The sequence below is a fragment of the Periplaneta americana genome, chromosome 8 (assembly GCF_040183065.1).
Source record: "Periplaneta americana isolate PAMFEO1 chromosome 8, P.americana_PAMFEO1_priV1, whole genome shotgun sequence".
In the NCBI taxonomy this organism is placed as follows: Eukaryota; Metazoa; Arthropoda; class Insecta; order Blattodea; family Blattidae; genus Periplaneta; species Periplaneta americana.
The window spans coordinates 135,923,643-135,944,801 of record NC_091124.1 but is presented as its reverse complement, the minus strand read 5'-3'; the positions used below and the strand labels follow the sequence as shown (position 1 = coordinate 135,944,801).

The 21,159-nt window shown below is 35.3% G+C and overlaps 1 protein-coding gene across 6 annotated transcripts in view; it reads right to left on the bottom strand.

The window, feature by feature from the left end:
- Positions 1 to 21,159, bottom strand: part of TTLL15 (tubulin tyrosine ligase-like 15) — a 177,574-nt gene that overhangs the window by 134,984 nt on the left and 21,431 nt on the right. For all 6 annotated transcript variants that reach the window (XM_069833690.1, XM_069833689.1, XM_069833686.1 and 3 more), the window contains one exon: positions 5,734 to 5,963. In XM_069833690.1, coding sequence (XP_069689791.1) covers positions 5,734 to 5,963 — 230 coding nt within the window. The remainder of the gene's footprint in view (positions 1 to 5,733; positions 5,964 to 21,159) is intronic.

Sequence of the window (21,159 nt, the reverse complement as noted above, 5' to 3'; positions counted from 1 at the left end):
GTATGTAAATTTTGACATTTTTTAAAATCCTTCATACCCATACTAATAAGTTATATTTATACAAAGCTCGGACTCAGGAAATAATGCACTGAGTTCAAACTTTGACATGTTACTACATGGGCAAGGGTTATTGCTCATATCAATTTTTGTATCTTTTGAATCACTCCGTGATACTACCTAGACTCAAGAGCTAGATCTACACCAACCTAATCAGGTAATTATGTAGCCTAGGTTTGGTTTGGTTTCATTTATTTAGAGACACCCTATCCAACCGATACAGTACGAAATTTTATTGTGTATGTTAATTCCAATTTGAAAACCAAAATCACTATCAATATAAAAATATTACTGTCAATAATACAAATAATCACGTAGGCTAAAGTATAATGTTACTGATATGAAATAATATCCATCACTAATATGTTATTAGCAAGCCAATTACATCCATTGTTGACGTCCACACTTCACCAAAATGAACGCCATGATCTATGCAGCTCATGGTTAAATATTACCAACATAAGCATCAACCAGTGACTTGAATGTTAGTATCAATTAGTGAATATTTTCATAATGTTTATTACATACAGAAGTAATTATTATTATGGTTATGTTGCTTTTCCTTTGCTTCATGTCTTTCAAATTGTTAAAAAATGAGCAATAAATATTCTCGGTCAATACTAAATTATGCTACCCTATCAGATTCCTTATATAGATGCAGAACCATCTAGTGGATATTCCAGATATTCCACTCTGTTTCGTGACATGCACACTCAGAATATGTTCCCACGAAATATGCTAACTGTCCCTACTGTATCTTCTTTAAGTGTGATTATTTCAAGCAAACAATACGATCATTTTATAAACACTTCTAATACATTGTTGAATCGAATGAATGGTTCCAGGCAAATACAATAGCACTTAATGTTGATAAAACAAGTATAGTCAAATTTAGTACACACAATAGTGCTCAGGTTTCCTACAGCATTAGATTAAATGGAACTCATCTCAAAGAATCTATAAGCACAAAGTTTCTTGGTTTAGAGTTGAATAATATTTGAACTGGAGAACACAAGAGAATGTATTACTCCTAAATTGAGCTCTGCCAGTTATGCATTAAGATACTTATCTGCTATTGGTAATATGTTGTTGTTTTCTAATGCCAGGCATTTGACAAAGTCATTTGACCTCTTGCACTCCAATATTTTTCAAAGATATTATCATGGCCAGCCACTGAAGCACAGATTTTGAGGTGTTCCGAATCCATTTCTTGGTTTGAGTTGCACAATGGGCAGTTAGGGGACTGATATATTCCAATTCTATGCAGGTGTTTGGCCAAACAATCATGGCCTGTTGCCAATCTAAATGCAGCTACAGACGATTTTCGTGGTAAATCGGGAATTAACTGTGGATTCTGATGCAGAGATTTCCATTTTTTCCCTTGAGATTGTGTTATCAAATTTTGTTTGTTGAAGTCTAAGTATGTAGATTTAATAAATCTTATCACAGAGTAATACGTAGATTTAGTAACAGGTCTGTAAGTAGCAGTGCTGCCCTTCTTTGCTAAAGCATCCGCATTCTCATTTCCCAGGATTCCACAATGGGATAGTATCCACTGGAATACAATTCTTTTATTGAGTGATATTAATTGAGAGAGCATTTTAGTTATTTCTGCTGTTTGAGATGAAGATGTGTGTTTAGAGACTATTGATAGAATAGCTGCTTTGGAGTCTGACAATATAACTGCATTCTTAAATTTATTGATGTGACATAGAAGATTCCTGAGACTTTCACTTATTGCAATGATTTCACCATCAAAACTTGTTGTTCCATATCCAAGAGATCTATAAAGTGAGAAGAGACAGCACGTAACACCTGCACCGGCACCTTGTTCTCTGGAGATCAAGGATCCGTCGGTGTATAAATGAAGCCAGTTTTGTGGAGGGTACCTAATATTAATTGTCTCTAAAGACAATTGTTTCAGTATTTCAGTGTTTACTTCTGATTTCAGTATTTCTTCTGTTAAATTTAGATTATATTCTATATTTAATAGAGTTAAAGGGTTTGGTTTAATTTGTAAGTTTTCTTTTGGTAATATAAACATACTTAAAATGCAGATTTTCATTCTGTAATGAAATATGGATTAATATTCTGGGGTAACTCGTCTGAAGCAAAACACATTATTGTTTCACAAAAGAAAGCTATAAGAATAATGCCTGGTGTACATATAAATAGATCATGTAAAAATATTTTCCAAAATTTAGAAATCTTGCCTTTACTTTGTGAGTACATTGTTTCCCTAATGAGGTTTTATATTAAAAGCCGAGATACATTTAGCACTAATCAAGACATTCATAATTTTAATACAAGACATAAATCAGATCTTCATCTGTTAGTCTAAGCCAGTGCTTTCCAAATTTTGTTATATGGCGACACCCTAGTCAACTCTAGAATTTTAGTGCATCACCTTATACCTCAAATGAAAGTATTCTACACATTAATAGGCTAATTGTACATCCTTCATAAAATGAATAAAATTAACACACATATTTCCTGTATTAATAACATATTATATGAGGTGAAAGAAACATTTGCACAGAGTTCTAAGGTAAGGAAAAGAATCATACTTATTTTCACCCTTAGTTTTAGTTTTTCAGTGGCTCACATGTGGTTGGCGAATCTTACAAATGTATTTCATGTTTGAACGAATATGTGATAAATTCACTCGCATTTCTTCATCCAGCATTTTTTAAACTCTTTTGATACTGATCACCAGAGAAAATTCTGCTTCGCAATAATATGTGGTTGAAAACTGCAACAAAACCACAAGAGCCCATTTAGCAAGATGCAGAAAATCTTCAAGTGAAATCCAGAATCCGTTCAAATTATCTCTTTGGTGTTTCAACTTCAACCTCCTATCATTTTTAATCTCTGCCAATTCACCTTCCTCTACTAAGGAAAGTTCACTAACTTCAGATGACAAAAACGGATTTCTTATGCAGTCATAAGCCTTGTGTTCAGATCTGGAAAGTAACTTTCGAGTTCATCCGTGAGTAATATTAGATAGTTGTAAATTGAACCTTTTATTTCATTCTTCGAATCACAGTGAGATGTATTTGGGAACATTTCGTAGCTACCCTCTTTCACTTTCCGAGACCAAATTGCTAACTTGTCTCGTAAGGCAGATATTTTGTCTGCTGCAGTTTAGGTATTCTCATCCTTACCTTGCAGACTATAATTATACTTTTATACTTACACTATACGCACATCTATGCATCTGTCAAGCATACGTATCTACAGGGTAGCTAGGTAAGCAAGGGGTGACCAGCGATTTTCTTACTTCATTTCAGTTATCATGAGTTAATAGCTCAAAATAATGAAATATACCAATAAGCTGTTATAAAAAAGGAGTTCACTATTCATGTATTACAGTCTTCAATGCACTACCTAATTATCTTAAAGCTCTGAAGAACCATGAGAAAAGGTTTAAAAAAGAATTAACCAAATTTCTACATATTCATTCCTTCTACACAACTGATGAATTGTTTATGTTTGTAAATTGAAATATTCTACTTGATATGAAATGTACAATTTTGTATAGCTCATCTAAAATATGCTTGCAAATTGTACATGCTGTAGTCTGTATAGTTCAACTGATTAATTGCATATGCTATATATTGAATAGTAGTCTGTATAGCACAACTGATGAATTGTTTATAATTATAAATTGAATTAATCTACTTGATATGAATTGTACAATTTTGTATACCAGTAGCTTAATGAAAGTATGCTTGTAAATTGAATCAACCTGTTTACTATGTAATGTATATGTTTGACTGATGAATCGTATATGCTTTAAATTGAATACTAATCTGTATAGCTCAACTGATGACTTGTTTATGCTTGTAATTTGAAGTTTTTTTTTTTTTTTAGTAGGCTATTTTACGACGCTTTATCAACAGCTTTGGTTATTTAGCGTCTGAATGAGATGAAGGTGATAATGCCGGTGAAATGAGTCCGAGGTCCAACACCGAAAGTTACCCAGCATTTGCTCATATTGGGTTGAGGGAAAACCCCGGAAAAAATCTCAACCAGGTAACTTGTCCCGACCAGGAATCGAACCCGGGCCACCTGGTTTCACGGCTAGACGTGCTAACCGTTACTCCACAGGTGTGGACTAATTTGAAGTAATTTGCATGTTATGTATTATCAATTTTCGTATACCTGAACTGATTGAATTGTTTATGCTTTTAAATTGAATTAACTTACTTGCTATGTATTTTATTTTATAGCTCAACTGATGAATAATTGTTTAGGTTTGTAAATTGAATAATCTGATTGCAATGTACTATGTAGTTCAATCGGCAGACTCGCTGGCCTGCTGATCCAGAGCTGTGCTCTGGTTTGGGTTGGATCCCCATTTAGTCTCATGGCCTGGTTGGATTTTTTCGAAGTTTTCCCCAGCAATGGGGCAGATGCTGGTTGGTCTATGGCAATTCCTTGACCTTACCTAATTCTTCTCGCCAAAAAAATTGTAATCTTGCAAAATTATTTTGACTTGTTCCACATCTTGAAGCTTGAATTCTAATGTAAGTAAAATCTATGGAATGCAATAAATGAAATGAAATATATATATATAAGGCATTCCCTTGAAGTATCAGAACTGGGACTTCCAGTAAACAGGCCTGGGTTGGTGTCAGAACACTGACTCACAATTATCAACATCATGCCACTCTTTCATCACTAATTACTGGTAAATTCTTTTGGTTTAATTAAATGTTATATTCATAAAATCTCACAATCAAAATAAAAAAATTTTGTTAAGCCATTCTCGTAGTTAACAATATTATTCGTATTAATAATTACCATCGTCAAAATTGGACAAGAAATTACAAATGAAGAGTATGCGAAAGATGAGAAAACACGAACTCACAGTGACCATTTCTGTCAGTTGTTTTCCACCGTATCTTTTAACATAAAAAGAGCATTAATTTTAATTTGATCGAGTCTGAGTGTTTGTATGCAAATATAATATGCCACAGAACGCACTCCAGTTTCAAGACGACATTTTGTAAAAAAAAAAAAAATTGCGTATTATCACGTAAATATGGTACAATATTATGTATTCATTGTTAAGATGTGGCCGGCTTTGAAATTCCTAGAAATTCGAAGCTGCCCATTCTAGTCTCCATGCATGCCAACTTCAGTAGGTAAATCAGTTATGCACCAGTGGAAGAATCAATTCAGAGAGGAGAGAGAGAGAATTAGTGTGTGAATATGTACAGAGGAAAAAGATAGAACATTTAAGCAATGAGGATCCAGCACCAAAGCTGTAACCTCACTGACTACAACTAGGTACCTTAACACCCCTCCAAACTGAAAATATTTTCACAGTAGACTCAACCTGATATGACGAGAAGGTTGCTGATTGATTTTTGAATTCTGATGAGTGGAAGAAAGAGGAAGAGAGTTTGTAACTGACTTTTTTTTTTGTGGACTAACCACATGTTATTTATTATTATTATTATTATTATTATTATTATTATTATTATTATTATTATTTCAGATGTAATTAAATGCCATTTCAGTTATACATTTTTCTCACTTATGCGTATTTTTCTTCAGATCCACATAAAAAACATATAAATGAAATTTCACTGTATTTCAATATCAACAAAGTAACTAACCTAAACAAAAAAGCTAAAAAGTTGATATTCCAGTGCAATCATAACTTACCTTAATATCATATCTCCATTATAGATGTACACTCTAAGTGGATCAATTGAAGTCTGTATAGTATACACACCTATGTCAAATTTATGCCCATCAATAAGCAAAGGTCTGCTAACATACTCTTGAACAAATGTGCCCTTAACTTCCAGATTTAAGTCCTCCACCTTCTTTATGCTGATACCTCGATGATCATTACTCTTCTGAACAAACAGGGCATCAGCATTCACTTTAACCTACAAAAGAATTATATCCAATATTACCGTACGTTCTTTTAAATATGTACAAAATTTCCACATGATGAGCAATTATAATTTCTATGAAGAAGTTCATCATTATATTTCTCTCCATTTTTTGTTGCTTGTTTTCCAATAGCAAGAAACTCGTAGCTTTAAGTTATACTTCTACAACCGAATTATAAAGATGTTGGATCTCTCTCATTTCTGTTTTTCATAATTTATTTAAGGCAAATCGTAAAACAGCAAACACTAAGCTCTGCCCATGATCCCTTTCCACTTTTTCCCTACAAGCTCACCACACACCCTAGAGGGAAATAGGGGTTTAGGGTGGGGTGACATCTAGTGGAGGAAAGTGGAACAAAAAGAGTGAATGCGGCATCTACGAAGCAAAAGAGGAACTTCGTCCTGTTTCCCTCTCCAGCCTCTTCTTCTCTCTTCCTTGCGTCATGTCCCTCTCTCTTTTTTTTTTCTTATGACTTCGCGGAGGGTAGTATTTGATCCATTGATCTTCCTAATTAAACGCACGCACGATTTTTGGTCACGCTTTAGACCTCTCGGCTACCAAGACGAGTTGGTGGTAAAGGAAAAAATGAATCTATTTATATTCAAGGGAATTGCCATAACATATTGTAGAAATGCAATGTGTGTCGTTGGATATGTCTTAGTATGTATGTGGTTATTGTCTAATGCATATTAATTTGGTTGTATTGTGTTGTGCTGTAAAATATGAAATATGTGCGAGGCGGTAGGCAGTGATCCACCGAAGCAGGGCAGATAGTAGAGAGAGACGAGAGAGAGAGAGTAGGAATTGATGCTAGCAAGATAGTACTCGTATTTTGGCAACATGATTAACTCACTTTTCCTTACAATAGGGAAAAACTTCGGAAAAGATCCAATTAGGTAACAGTCCAACCAAAATTATTGTTTAAACATTATTTTGTTGACAGGTATTCAAAAGAAAATTAGCTACATATACACAGGGCACAATTGTTAACAAGGGAAGAATTAACAAATTTTGAGCAGAAACACAAGTATCTTACTGTTACCATACAAATCAAAATTCTTCAGTAATACTGTATTTTCAACAAGACTCTAAACTGTCATGCAAGCATTAACATCAAATTCCAAACCACAGTCCAGAATTACGATACAAATTAGAGATACGATAAATACACCAAATAATATACATCTCAATGCATGTAGATTTCAGAAATGGAGTTACAAATAGGGAAATAAAAACCAAAAACCACTAGTGACGTCCGCCAAAGTCTCATTATAACAACAAAAATGAACTCCATAATAGATCACCTCTCTCCCCTACCCCAAAAACGAAAGTAAATTGCATGTATTTTTCATTATACATATTATTCAGGTCATATAAAGTGATTGTTGTTGTTATTGTCATTGTTCAGTCTACTGTCCAAAGACAGGTATGCAGTGGTAATATTCAAAAAATTTAACAACCAGTTCTCTCTTGAGTACCTATGTTAAACATATGCGGTATATGTCCCTGATAATTGCAAATATTATCTAGAAATAATTTAACAACCGGCTTGTACTGGTTGAATATCATCACTATAGGTATGAACCTCACAAGTTATACCAAGAAGGCACTACTTATGAGGCAACTAGATCAGGAGATAATTGGGTAGGGTGCCCAGTTCCTTTCCACCATAAAACGATTAGCAATAAGGAAAATGTGTGTAAATGTATCAACTTGTCACTAGAATGTACAGGATTTGGGACTATTTTGTGTCAGAAATCAATTCCACATTCAATGAGCCAGTAAGCACTAAGCTGCAATGACCCATTTGCCTTAAGAAATTCAGTCAGGACATATTATCAGTAAACTTGTCAATTTCCTTCATTTTTGCTATAACACTACTAGTCGGCAAATTTCAACTTTTTATCTGTAACATGGACAAAACCAGGTCTTTTTTACTAAATCGACTCTTCTGAACACGAAGATTAAGTGAAAATGTCGTTAAGACCTAACGTTTTTGTGTTACGAAGGTGTAGTAGATTTTCCAAAAAACACACAATTCTGTTTGATTTTACATGTAATACTGATATTAGCATTATTGCAATTGATTTACTAAACAATACAAGTAAGAGAATACTTGAATTTTACATAAAAAATAACAGAGATCTCTATATTTATGCCAATATTAAAAAAGTGGTCATAAATTCTCATGTCATGTACTAATAATCACTAGTTTTTCAATAACTTATTAAACCTTACTTTAAGTCTATAAATTATTTTGAATTATGACTAAAAAAGAGTATCATCTAAGGAAACAACCTTGTAAGTCTGTTTGCCAGTAAATTGAAGTATACAACATATATTATTCTTTATCTTGTATAAATTGAAACACCTACAGTTACTATTTCCTCTTGCAGACTGTGTCACTTTCTCTAACCAGAAAACAGCAGTAGTCGCCCATCATGTGGCGATTCCATCTTCATTGATACCTCTGCTACATTTTTCTTATTAATATCCTTTTGGAATCTGTCGCACACAGCTCCAAAATTTTGGGGAAAAATTCAAAGTGAGAATGGAGGAAATCTATCTTTAGCAACATTCGACATCGTAATTGTTGATATCTAACAGTTCTTGCACTAATTTTTTTATCATTTTCAGCTTTATTATTGTCAAGAAAATCCTTAACCAATGAACAAAAGGCCATCCAAACCAGTAGTTCTTTAGTATTCAACTTTTCCTCAAAGTCTTTATCTAGCTGAAGTTTTCAAATTTGAGGGCCGGCAAATATTCCTCTTCACTTTCACATCACTTAGCTCTGGAAACTGCTTTCTCAGATAAGCAAAATCTCCTTCACTCTTATCCATAGCCTTAACGAAATTCTTCTTCTTCTTCTTCTTCTTCTTCTTTCTGCTTAGGATTAGACCTAAAAGACCTGCTCCTAGGCTAAAATTGGTTGCTCCATCTACATCAGGGTTGTCTCACATCTCATGTACCAGTCGGTTTGTAAAATAAAGCCTGCCTTGGATATCTTGAGGAAGTCATTTGCAAGACATGGTCTTTCCACTGTTTCTGATATATTATTATATCTTCATATAAACATATATAATATATATACATACATAATTATACATATGTAAATGTTAAATGTTATGTTTTATTTCACAACGCTTGCAACTGTCAAGGTTATATCAGTGTCACCAGTGTCCAGGAATATTGTCCCACTGGAGTTCTTCTACAAGACAGTACACTACTGACATGAGCACACTTAAATGCCATCATTTAAGCACACTTAAATGCCATCAACCCGCAACCTTGGGCATAGAAGACCAGCGCTATACCAACAGCGCCAACCAGGCCGATTTTTTGTGTGTGTGTGTATGTGTATGTGTGCATATGTGTGTGTGCATGTGTGTGTGTGTGTGCGCGCGCGCACAAATGCTGCGAACTAAGTTCATTAGTAGTTCAAATAAAATTTTTCAGATTTATTTTCAATGAATAGGAGACATTTTGGAAGCTATCTGCTTCCATAATAATAAAACATACTCCCTTTGAATGGTTTGTTTATGCCAAATATTTTTTCTTGAGCCTATACATTTTAAGTTTCTTGAGTTTCAATCCAAAAATGGAAGTAACAATGTCAGGATGATCAGTGGGTTTTCATGTGGAAGTAATGCAGTAGCTACTTCAGGTCATTGCGGATTATATTTTATTTTAGTAGGTTATTTTACGACGCTTTATCAACAGCTTAGGTTATTTAACATCTGAATGAGATGAAGGTGATAATGCTGGTGAAATGAGTCCGGGGTCCAGCACCAAAAGTTACCCAGCATTTGCTCATATTGCGTTGAGGGAAAATCCCAGAAAAAACCTCAACCAGGTAACTTGCCCCGACCGGGAATTGAACCCGGGCCACCTGGTTTTGCGGCCAGATGCACTGACCATTACTCCACAGGTGCGGACTTGCGGATTATAGGTGAGAGTTAAGAAAATATCAGGTTTTCCATGCTTTCGAACAATAGACATAGCATCTTGGTATACCCACTGCATGTTTCGTGAACTACCTTGAAATGTAGAGGGCAGACTCATTTTTTCCTCCTAAGAGATCTTGCTGAGGTAATCAAGAGACTACAAAATCTTGTAGGTCTCTTATTTTATTAGTAAGTAATACCTTTTGGTATTTCCTTAGGAATTGTAATTTTTGTGCTTTCTCCAGACAATACTGATCTACCAAATACTGCTGGATTAACTTGTGTGACTAAAGAATGTGTGAGAAATGGTTACAAACTGAAGTAAAGTCTTTCTAGCGGGCTTGTTTTGTTGGCATGAGACAATGTGATGCAGTTGTGATTAATCAGGGATAGAGGAGGGGATATTCATCAGATCAAAGTGAAGGCTTAATTATTTTCAGCGGTAGGCTATAGGCTGTTCTGAGGGATCTATTGCTGAAATGCGGAAAGTGAGGCAAATGCTATATCAGAGTTGTAGAATCTTATATGCGCCCTAAATAAAATTGTTCTTCATAAATCATTAATAGTTGCTGTGTTTCATTCATTGGTGGTTGTGGGAAATGAACTAACTTATCATGGCAGCAAGAAGTGAAATGACCTGCTATTCTCCCTAATATGCTTGGCAGGGGTCACAAAAATGTAAATGATTAAACCAAAGAAATATGAAATTAATTTTTATATATTTTAAAGACACAAATAAAATAGGAAGATAACTCAATTACTATGCTCTTTTAGGCCTATAGTACTGCACTATTACCTAGGAAAATTACAGAACCACACATATAAATATCTACACCATATCACAATTAAATATTTGAAAAAGACTCACATGACTTGATTAATAACTATAAAAATATTTCATTTTTAATAATAATATTGTTACCTTACGTAAGCTTTGTAGTTTTCAGTAACATGTATAATATACTACATAGTCATCACTGAGTAAATTTCAGAAATGAAGATCTAATTTAAGATATTCTCTACGTCTACTTATATCAATCAATCTTCTTAATGTATCCAGCTGTTTGCCGACAACATAAAGTGCACTATAGTCTAGAGTTCTATATAGACAGAGTACCACAAAGGTCGGCGGTGGACCCAAGCGCTGGCTCTGTTAACATTGCTGGAATAGGGAAATCGACGCTCTCTCTATTTTTATGCTGCATATTCCATTCTAGGGCACTGATAGTAATTGTAAATATACTGACATGTAGCTACATGTCTCACTCATGACACTATGAACTTTTAAATATAATACAGGGTTGGGCAGATAAAACCGGCCCGTATTATGACATTGATAGGTACTAATGATTTGAAACAAACTTCAAATGGAATGAAAATAAAATGCATTTACCTTCATAATAAATGTTGGAAGTGCCCTCCATCTGCATCTAGACACTTCTGTGCACGTTTTAACAGGTTCATGAAAACATGTGTCAATTCCTCATGGGTGATACTGCGGATGCAACTGCAACCATGTCCAACAACCAGCAGCAGAAATTTACACGTTTATCTCTATCGGGCTCTTTCAATTGTTGTACAGCTGTCACTCGGTACGGTTTGAATTTCAAACACTTCAACACACGTCCGCAAGTTCTCCTACTCACATGAACTTGTTGAGCCAATCTCGTGGTAGACTTTCGAGGACTCCTAGTCATAAATTCATTAATTCGCGCCATAAGTTGAGGAGTCCGGACAGAAGGAGTTCTGTTCCTTGTTACATTTTTTATGGATCCAGTCGTACACCATTTTCGCACCAAATCTTGAATGCTGCTTTTTGCTGGTACTGAGCGAAGCGGATATTTGTCTCTGAATAATTGTTGTGTTTCCTTAATAGAGCTGGTCTGTACGTACGCCTCCACAATGAATATTCGCTCTGGTATTAAATAAGTCATGCTTATTTAAAGAACAACTCTTTACATGTGTTTAGAACGTCTGACTTTTAAACAGCAACCAGAAGAGGTTATAAGCAACAATGGCGCAACAACGACAGAAAACACGCGGAAGATACAGTATAGCCAACATAATTACATTTTCAAGAAAAAAGAAAGAAAAGAAATCAATACCCTACATAATTTATTTTCCAAATCATATGACATGAGATGGGGCCGGTTTTATCTGCCCAACCCTGTATCTCAATTAGAAGCGTTGCAAATACATGTTATTCGCGTATTAGCTCTGGCAAGAAGGGAGAGTAAGTGTATAATGAGCCTATTGCAAGTATTATTGTATCCCTTTTTGGGAAATATATTTTGTCATCACTTAGAAACTTATCTAACCCCTCTGCCAGTGATTCGTTTTCTTTCAAAGCTTTAACTTCTTTTTGATCAGATCAAGCTGGCATTGAAGCACACCAATTTCCTGCTCCATCTGCTGTGAATCTTTCTTCAGGCCATAGTTGCTTTCTGCTGGTGGAATGGGTAAAACTGCAGGTTCCTCTGCAATGCCAGTTTCCAATTTGTTAGTGCCAGGCTGTCTCATATTTAAAATATGGAAAATTAGGAAGCTGTAGGCCTAATACATATTTTATTATTTAATTATATATCATATGTAATATAATTAAGATGTATATTATGTACAGTATCATATATTATAATATATTGTATTACATTATATTATATTATATTATATCAATGTTTTCCAAAATATGCTTCGCGAATGCACAGGGATCAGCCAACAGTTACCAGAGAATCCGCAATTTATCGTGTCCTTTTAATTAGTAACAAAATAATATTTTGTTTCATTTGGGAATATCTGTAATATGTTCGGAGACTTATTTAGAGGATGGTTTTTAGTTATACTGGTCAATAATGTATTGTAACTTACATTGAAAATCTCTTCACTATGTAGCATACATGATCGTAAAAGGGGAAGAGTTTTGTTGAATACAGTATTCAAAAAGGAGAGTCATAATAGGGGAAGAAAAATATCGACCTTCCGTAAGCAGTATAATCACCGCGCTAGCCAGAGTAACGACTGGCAAGTCTTTGATATTTATAAGTCATTGTTTGTCACTTGTGATTGTGGTTCTTTTAGTCCCACCGCTCCAATCATATTCTACAAAAAACGGTTGCCGCCAATGGCAATCCTGGATTGAATTTTGACGTGTACATATCAAGTCTACGTGGAGTAAGAACCAAGGTTGCCATTTTTAATAACAAATGTTCGTTCAGTTTAGTAAAGCGTTTCATGTGGAAGTTATAAGTTGGTGTTAATATTTTAAGATGTGGAGGCCGTGGGAAGGCGATGATGAAGTTGAAAGTAATGTAAGTGCGTGTGTTCCTTCAACTAGTAGAAGTAAGACAATTACAGGTAGCAAATGTATGGGGACATTGAATAAACAGTCTCAGAAAATAATCTGTAATGTGTATGCCTACGTCAAAAGTAATAAATTGGGCAACGGACCGATTCCAAAGACCGCAAAAGCTGTTGGATTAAGTAGGCAAGCCATAAGCAGAGTTGTAGAAAGAAGTCCTGAAACACCCAAAAAATGTAAAAATGAAAAACAGAAATTTGAAAAAGTTGATAACTTCACCTGCGATCTGATTCATCGAACGGTGTATGATTTTTTTTTAAAATGGACAGTCGCCAACAGTTAGTGAAATATTAATAGAACTTCAAAAAAAGTGTGAATTCCCCTACAAAGAAACAACACTGAGAGAATTATTGAAAAAGTTAGGATTCAGGTTCCAAGTTCTTAACAAAAGATGCGTGATAATGGAGTCGTCGAGAATAGTAACGTGGAGGTACAAATATTTGAACACACTTCGTTCTAAAAGATTGGCAGGCCATAAAATTATATTTTTGGACGAGACATGGTATGACACCCATGATGTCCCCAAAAAAGGTTGGGATGATGGGAGTTGCTCATGTGCCTTCAATGCCCCTGTATCTAGCAGGAAACGAATTATGGTTTTGCACGCAGGTAGTAGTGACGGCTGGGTTCCAAATTGTTCCTTTCAGCTAGAAATATAGGTGACTCCAAAGCAGATTCACATGATGAAATGAATTCTGAAATTTTCGAGACTGGTTTACAAACAAATTAATGAAAAATCTTCCAACAAGCCCTCCGTGTATAATTGTAATGGATAACGCTGCTTATCATTCCAGGCTACAGTTTAGGCTACCAAATAGATCCACAAGAAAGGATGATATTATTAGCTTCATGGTACAACACAATCTAGAAGTACCCAATCCACTCCCCACTATATCTGTATTGCTTGAACTTATAAAAGAAGCTAATATCAGTAGAGAGTTTATCATTGACAAATTGCAAGAGATTTCGGCCATGAGGTTTTGCGGTTGCCCCCATATCACTGTAATTTAAATGCTATTGAACTTAGGCCTATTTGGGCGTGCATAAAACATGAAGTTCGAAAACGAAATGTGACTCCATCACGTAGTAACAGTGTATGCAGAACTATACGAGAATGTGTTGAACTTATAAATTCGGAATTGTGGACAAAGTGTGTTAACAGGACAAGAGAAATAGAACGCCAATATATTGTTCGCGATTCTGAAAACGATAGACTCATTCATTATAAGTGTAGGTGACAGTGACAGTGAAGGAATCAGTTCAGATGAGAGCTAGGATGTCAGGTAATTAATAACTGTAATTTACATATTTATTTAATTAATGTAGTTAGATAGCATGGAAGTATTATTATTATTATTATTATTATTATTATTATTTTTATTATTATTATTATTATTATTATTATTATATATTAGTTATAAAGTAGTCGTGTTTCTCGTTTGTACGCCCTGCAGTTTGAAAAAGATGCGACAACATCGCTTTAGAACAGTATGCAATCGACAGGTCTGTTATTGCGGTTAACCTTTTCTTTGATCTGCCGGTCGTTACTCTGGCTCGCGCAGCGATAATAACTAAAGAGAGATGTTAAAAGGAAACTAATTTTTATAGCTCAAGCAATTCTTTTTCTTCTAGTGATCCTCAGACAGCCACAGTGAAATGATGGACACTGAATTTCTAAAACAAAACATTGAAAGTGTCGCCCAACCCACTTACCGCATTACGGAAACAGTAAGCTAACTTTAAAAATGGGTAACTCCTTTTTTCTATAGGCTGAAAGTCTCTTCTTTCCAGAATGTTGAAGGGCAAGGTCTGTCGTTTTTTTCTTCTTTTCATTGAACTTGTGAGACTGTCATGTCTCGTTTTTATGGTTTTATTTATCTCCCAATTCTAAGTGCACGTGTAACAAAGGTTTTATTTTCAAACGACTTAGGCCTATATGTGCCACTTTAACTTTCAAAGGGGAGATTTTTTGTGCTTCAGCTTTCTAAAAACCCTTCTCCAATATTTCTTTGATTTTAAACGTTACTTTTTTGTCTGACAGCTTTATTATCAGTTCAGTCCGATAGTCACTCTCGACTCTGTTCTACATTAATTTGTGTTAAGTTAGTGCGAAGTGTTAAGTATAAGTTTTTCGAACAGTGAACGTGGGTCCTTTCGTAGGGAAAAGGTCATAGAGTTTCCTGACAAAGAATTTCATTAGTTATTAATATTCATCCATGTGTTTGTGTTAAAAATCTGTGTAACATGTGTATGAAAAGCCGTGTGGCCACAGTTTCCAGCATAATAAACTTATTATATATTAAGTTTATTAATTTTCGTACAGTATCATTTCTATGGATCGGTGGCTAATAAAAACAATAAAGGTGACAAAGAAAATAAATCAAAATACCTTCATTGCCTGGATGTCGCACCAGACAGAGAATTCAACTTTCTTCGATTTTCCCCAACTTCAAAGAAATTTGTCAGACAAGGTAACAGCAACATTCTCTTATGATAGAAATTACAAGCATTATTTTTATAGCTGTGCACGCAATCACTGAAATTATAGAAATACTAGTATACAGCAGTATAGAGCTCCACTGCAAGCATGTCCATTTTATATTATTTATTCTTATATAATTCGTACTTAGCATAATAATTTTACTTTCTAAATCGAGCGTTGGGGTCAAAAGTACATTATAAGATATTAGACCAGAAGGGAAGCTGTACTGTTCCGATGAACTAATAGCTATGTATGGTAATTAATATGCTGTCGATGTTAAATAGGGATATTCAGTTGATATGAACTTTTCAAGTTTATCTAAAACACTACTCACAAGAGCATTCGGTGTATTATAACCCTTTAAGCCCCTAAAGAAAGTGCCATGTGTTGTTATTATACGAAGTCTTTCATAATATTAATCTGAAGAACCCCGAACTTATTTTTGGAATTCGTAAGTTATCAGTGAGAAAAATATTTGGATATCCTGTATTATATTATATATTACAGTATATGTAGGAAATAATCACCATTTGCGAGGAAATAAACCAACATTAATACCATAGTCACTTCGCATAATCGGGAATATTTAGATGGTGTTCATTTGTACCAGTTTATCTTGCCACCCAAATTTTTCTTCTTTTCTTTCTCTTTGCCCTTGAGGTATCCGATAAAGATGTACACCTTTCTCTTGCCTTATGTAACATCCATATGCACAGCACTGCGGCATTTTACTGTGTTTAAACTAAGAAGAAAACTGCTATTTAATTCAATTTAATGATTTTCTTATCCTACTACTAGCGGGCTTTGGGTCCAGAGAAGCGCATGAGGTCATGTGAACCAGAGCGCTGCATTGTCGGCAAGTGGCAGGGAAAACAGTTGCGGTACTCTGTCTATATAGAGCTCTACTATAGTCCACTGTAGTCTAATCAGTTTCTGTTTTTCATGAGAAATGAGGAGTATTTTGATCGGTGTTTATTACAGATGCCTGTTGCTAGTAGCCAGAGTTGGGGTGTAGTCAATATAAATACTACAGGGCTGTGTCTTCTGCAACTGGAACTGATGATTTTAATTTATTTCTTTTGTGGTTTATGGATGGACAGTATAGAAGAATGTGTTCCAGATCGTCATCATCATTATTACACCACAGACAAGTAGGAGTATCAGAAAGGTGAAATCGGTGTAGGTACAATTGTGTGACAATGTGACCTGTTCTAGCTCTTGTTAAAAATGTTTGAACATGTCTGGGCAAGTTTTTGTACATTTCCAGGTTATTTGATTTCTTTTGTATGGACTGTAAAATTTTTCCTTTTTCAGAAGAGAGCCATTGTTGATCCATAGGTTTATAAAATGAGACTTTATAGAAGTAAAAGCACTGGATAGAGATATCACTTGAAGAGGTCTTGGTTTGCAAATATGTTCCCTGTTTTGCAATATTATCGACTTTCTCGTTTCTAGGTATACCACAATGACTAGGTATCCATTGAAATGTTGTTTCCTTATATAACCCCAAAAGATTTCACTTTCATATCATCAATATAGCATTAATGTGTATAATTAGTGACAAACAAATTATTAATCTTGTAGTGTAGGCTTTCACAGCCGGAGTCTATAGATCTAGATTCATTTTCCGGGCTGAGAAGCCGTGGTCTGTTGGTTGGTTTTCTACCAGATGTTTCATCTGCAACTGCGGCAGACATCTTCAGTGGAGTGGTATCCGAGGTCGCAAAACTCTTCTCGGTGTACCTGAGGCAACTGATCCTGTGGCTAGTTGTGCGGGCGTATTTATAGTGCAACTAGCGGGCCGAGGCCTGTTGTCGCTGCGGTCCGCGCCGCTTTGTTTGCTGCTCCTGTTCTGGGTTCTGTCCTTCTGTTGTAGTGGCTTCTTATCTGTTCTGTTTAGGACCAGGTACCAACATTTGTTTAACTTTACTCCTTCTTCCTTCCGATTAAAGTTGTTGTCATGTTTTTAATCGCAAGGAAGAAGGCGTAAAGCTAAACAAATGTTGGTACCCAGTCCTAAACAGAATAGATAAGAAGCCACTACAACAGAAGGACGGAACCCAGAACAGGAGCAGCGAACAAAGCGGAGCAGACCGCAGCGACAACAGGCCTCGGCCCGCTAGTTGCACTATATATATGCCAGCACAACTAGCCACAGGATCAGTTGCCTCAGGTACACCGAGAAGAGTTTTACGACCTTGGATACCACTCCACTGAAGATGTCTGCCGCAGTTGCAGACGAAACATCTGGTAGAAAACCAACCAACAGACCACGGCCTCTCAGCCCGGAAAATGAATCTAGATCTAAACACATTATTGCATTAATTATAATAATATTTCTGTCGTAATGGTAATAATGTCATCAAACACTATGACGTTTTGTAGTTCTTAATATCCAATACACAACTGTACTCAGAAAATTACACACTAGAGAATCAGACCTTAAGTCTTGAAGTTTTTAATAACAATATAGAAACGTTCTCAAAACCGACATATTGGCATTATAATGTCAGAGAATCTGAGTCATCTTAACTCTAAATACTATGTCGGCAATCCTGCAGATCATAGCCTTCGTGTAATATTGCTTAATGCAACTAGTTAGGAGAGAGATTATAGAGTGGTCATTGCACCACCATGTTTGAAGAAAATTGAAAGAGCATCTGCCATTAAAATAAGCGCCCAAAACAAAGTGGGCATAACGATAAGTAAGGTTGGAGTCGAAAGGCTGTCAAAATTTCGTTTGCATAAATCAGTTAAACTGAAGTGGAAAAACCTAGGGTTTCGTCAAAAATTTTACTTACGTGCTAGTAACTTAATCTAAAATAAATAACTTATGTGCACTAAATTTAAAACACTTGAGTTATTCCTAGAAGGAAATCTTAGAGAATAACCTAATGGAGCTAAATTGTCATGTACATACGACAAGAGTTCCAGAAATATACTGAAGGAAATGTTAATATTCCTAAGCTTTTTTTTTTTTTAAATACGACCTGCAAGACTGCCTATAAAATGAACGAGTATGATTCAGATGGTTTTATTAAATTGTTTTTCCAGTCTCTATACATTATCTATCAAGATGTTATATGTTATCTATTTGGTTGTGTGTCAATCTATCTGGAGAAGGCCAAGTATATTTATGTATATCCTTATGGAGGAATGTTGTACTTTTGATAATTAAATTTTTTGATGTGGCAACATTAACAAAATAGTAAGTAAGTTAAATTAATATATATTTGTTTCCGCATTGTTGACTGTGCTCATAGCATGAACTGTATTCGTTGATTACTATTTAACAATTAAAAGAGTTTAACATTTATAAAATCAGTGTATATAACCTCTTCTCTCTTGAACGGATACTTCAGTTTGTTACGTTAGTCACCATGGAATGACCCACTTGTCATTTTCTTCCTTGTGATCTAGTAAAGAACCTTCAATTTATTTTCTCTGTGGGGGATTACAACTGGGACATAGTTGTTGTATTAGCTGGAGAAATTGAGTGTTCCACACTGCGAAATACAGTACTGATAGCATATACAGATCAAGCTACCTGTAAATCTAAGGAATACCACCTTTTCAGACAGCTAGTATTTTTCTTTAAAATAGCCGATACAAATAAAAGAAAAGTAGAATTATTGAAAGAAGTGAATGTTATGAATTTACGATTTATTATTAGAAAACCAATTAGGAACAATTAGTGCCAAAATAACATATCTGAATTAATATCTTACCTTCACCATCACTGTTAACTTCTTTGCATTTTTCAATATGAATCTTCATTCTGTGTATTTGGCCTTCTAACACATTCCGACATTTCTTGCACTACATTCTTTTCTGCCTCCATTTCGTATCTCAACAAAAGAGCCAGACTGTTTTTTCCTTCCACTCATCTTACTGCATTGGTTCAGAACCAGATCACTCAAATGAAGACCAGAACACAAGCAACAAAGAATTCAATTGACACATGCTGGATTAGGATTCCCAACAATCCAGTTTTGGCGGGATTGACCAGGAATCGTATGTTCTCAGAGTATGTTTTTAGTTCATCAGGATGGCAAAAATCCCAGAATTAGAATAACTTACGATTAGTAGGCCTAACAATTTTTTAGCCTTGAGTGATATAGAGAGAAAGAAGTTTGAGTCAAGTCCAGATAATCTGGGTTCTACTGTACTTACCACTATTCATTGCGACACTGTTACTATATACAGTAAAATCTCTCATATCCGACACCCAAATAACCAGCACTACCAAAACAACAGCACTTTTGACTGGTTTTCGTGGATCGCACATGCCGCATATTGTGTTTACTCTTTATATTGTTCAGCATGAAAACATAAGACAGAAAACCCCGTTATGTCCCTGGGATAGATCGGGTAGCATCGGTAGGTTGCCGCTTGGGTCTTGCAAACAATGCGCAGACGATATCTTTAAATTTACCACTAGAACTCGCCCGTTTCGAGGGGGTGTTGGATGAGTCTAAATAGGAAAGTGTGAAATTCTCTGTTCCTACAGCATGTAAGTTTCATTCGTGTGATAAGACAGCATCATGGCTAATACTGCTAAGTGCAAGAGGAACGTCCTCACACTAAAGCAAAAACTTCAATTACCTGAGAAAATAGAAAGAGGAGATAGTAGATCCAAATTAACGGACGAATATAAAGTTGGAAGTTCAACTTTATACGATATAAAGAAAGAAGGCAGTCAACTCCGGTGATTCATCAGTAGCACTGAATCTACAAATGTTGCGGAAAATCTGAAAACTGTACAATAGTCCTACTGTGAAGAATTAGATCATGTTTTATACGAATGGTTCCAATTAAAACATCTGAGGGAATGTACATTTCTGGGCCGATGCATGGCTTAATAGAATCAAAGAGAGACATGGAATCCAAAAACCAGACGTGTCCGGTGAATAAAGAAATGCCGACAAAGTGTCTGCAGATCAGTTTATTAATCAGTTCCAGAAAATTGTGTCTAAACGTAATGTTAGTGCAAAACAAATATATAATGCTGACAAGACTAGTTTATTATGAAGGTGTCTTCTTACAACAACACTGGTGTGTGTGACAGAAATCTTGCCTAAGGGTTTCAAAGAAAACAATGATCATGTACTTGGGGTATGAGGAAATGCTGCAGGTACATACAAAGTGACGTTGACAGTGGTGGAAAAATAAGAAATCCAAGATGCTTAAAAAACGTAAAGAATCCCCCTGTCCATTATCAGGCACAAAAGAACCCATGGATGGATTGCCAAGCTTGGGTTGTCAGTGTTGCCACATTAGGAAGTTCGTATGAATTTCAAGTTCAGTGAATATCCAAACCGAAAATTAGTGTATTTTTGTGTTAAGTGATGTTTTAATTTAGAAAATCCACACAGTTTTATGTTATTTAGTTGTGATCAAGTGAC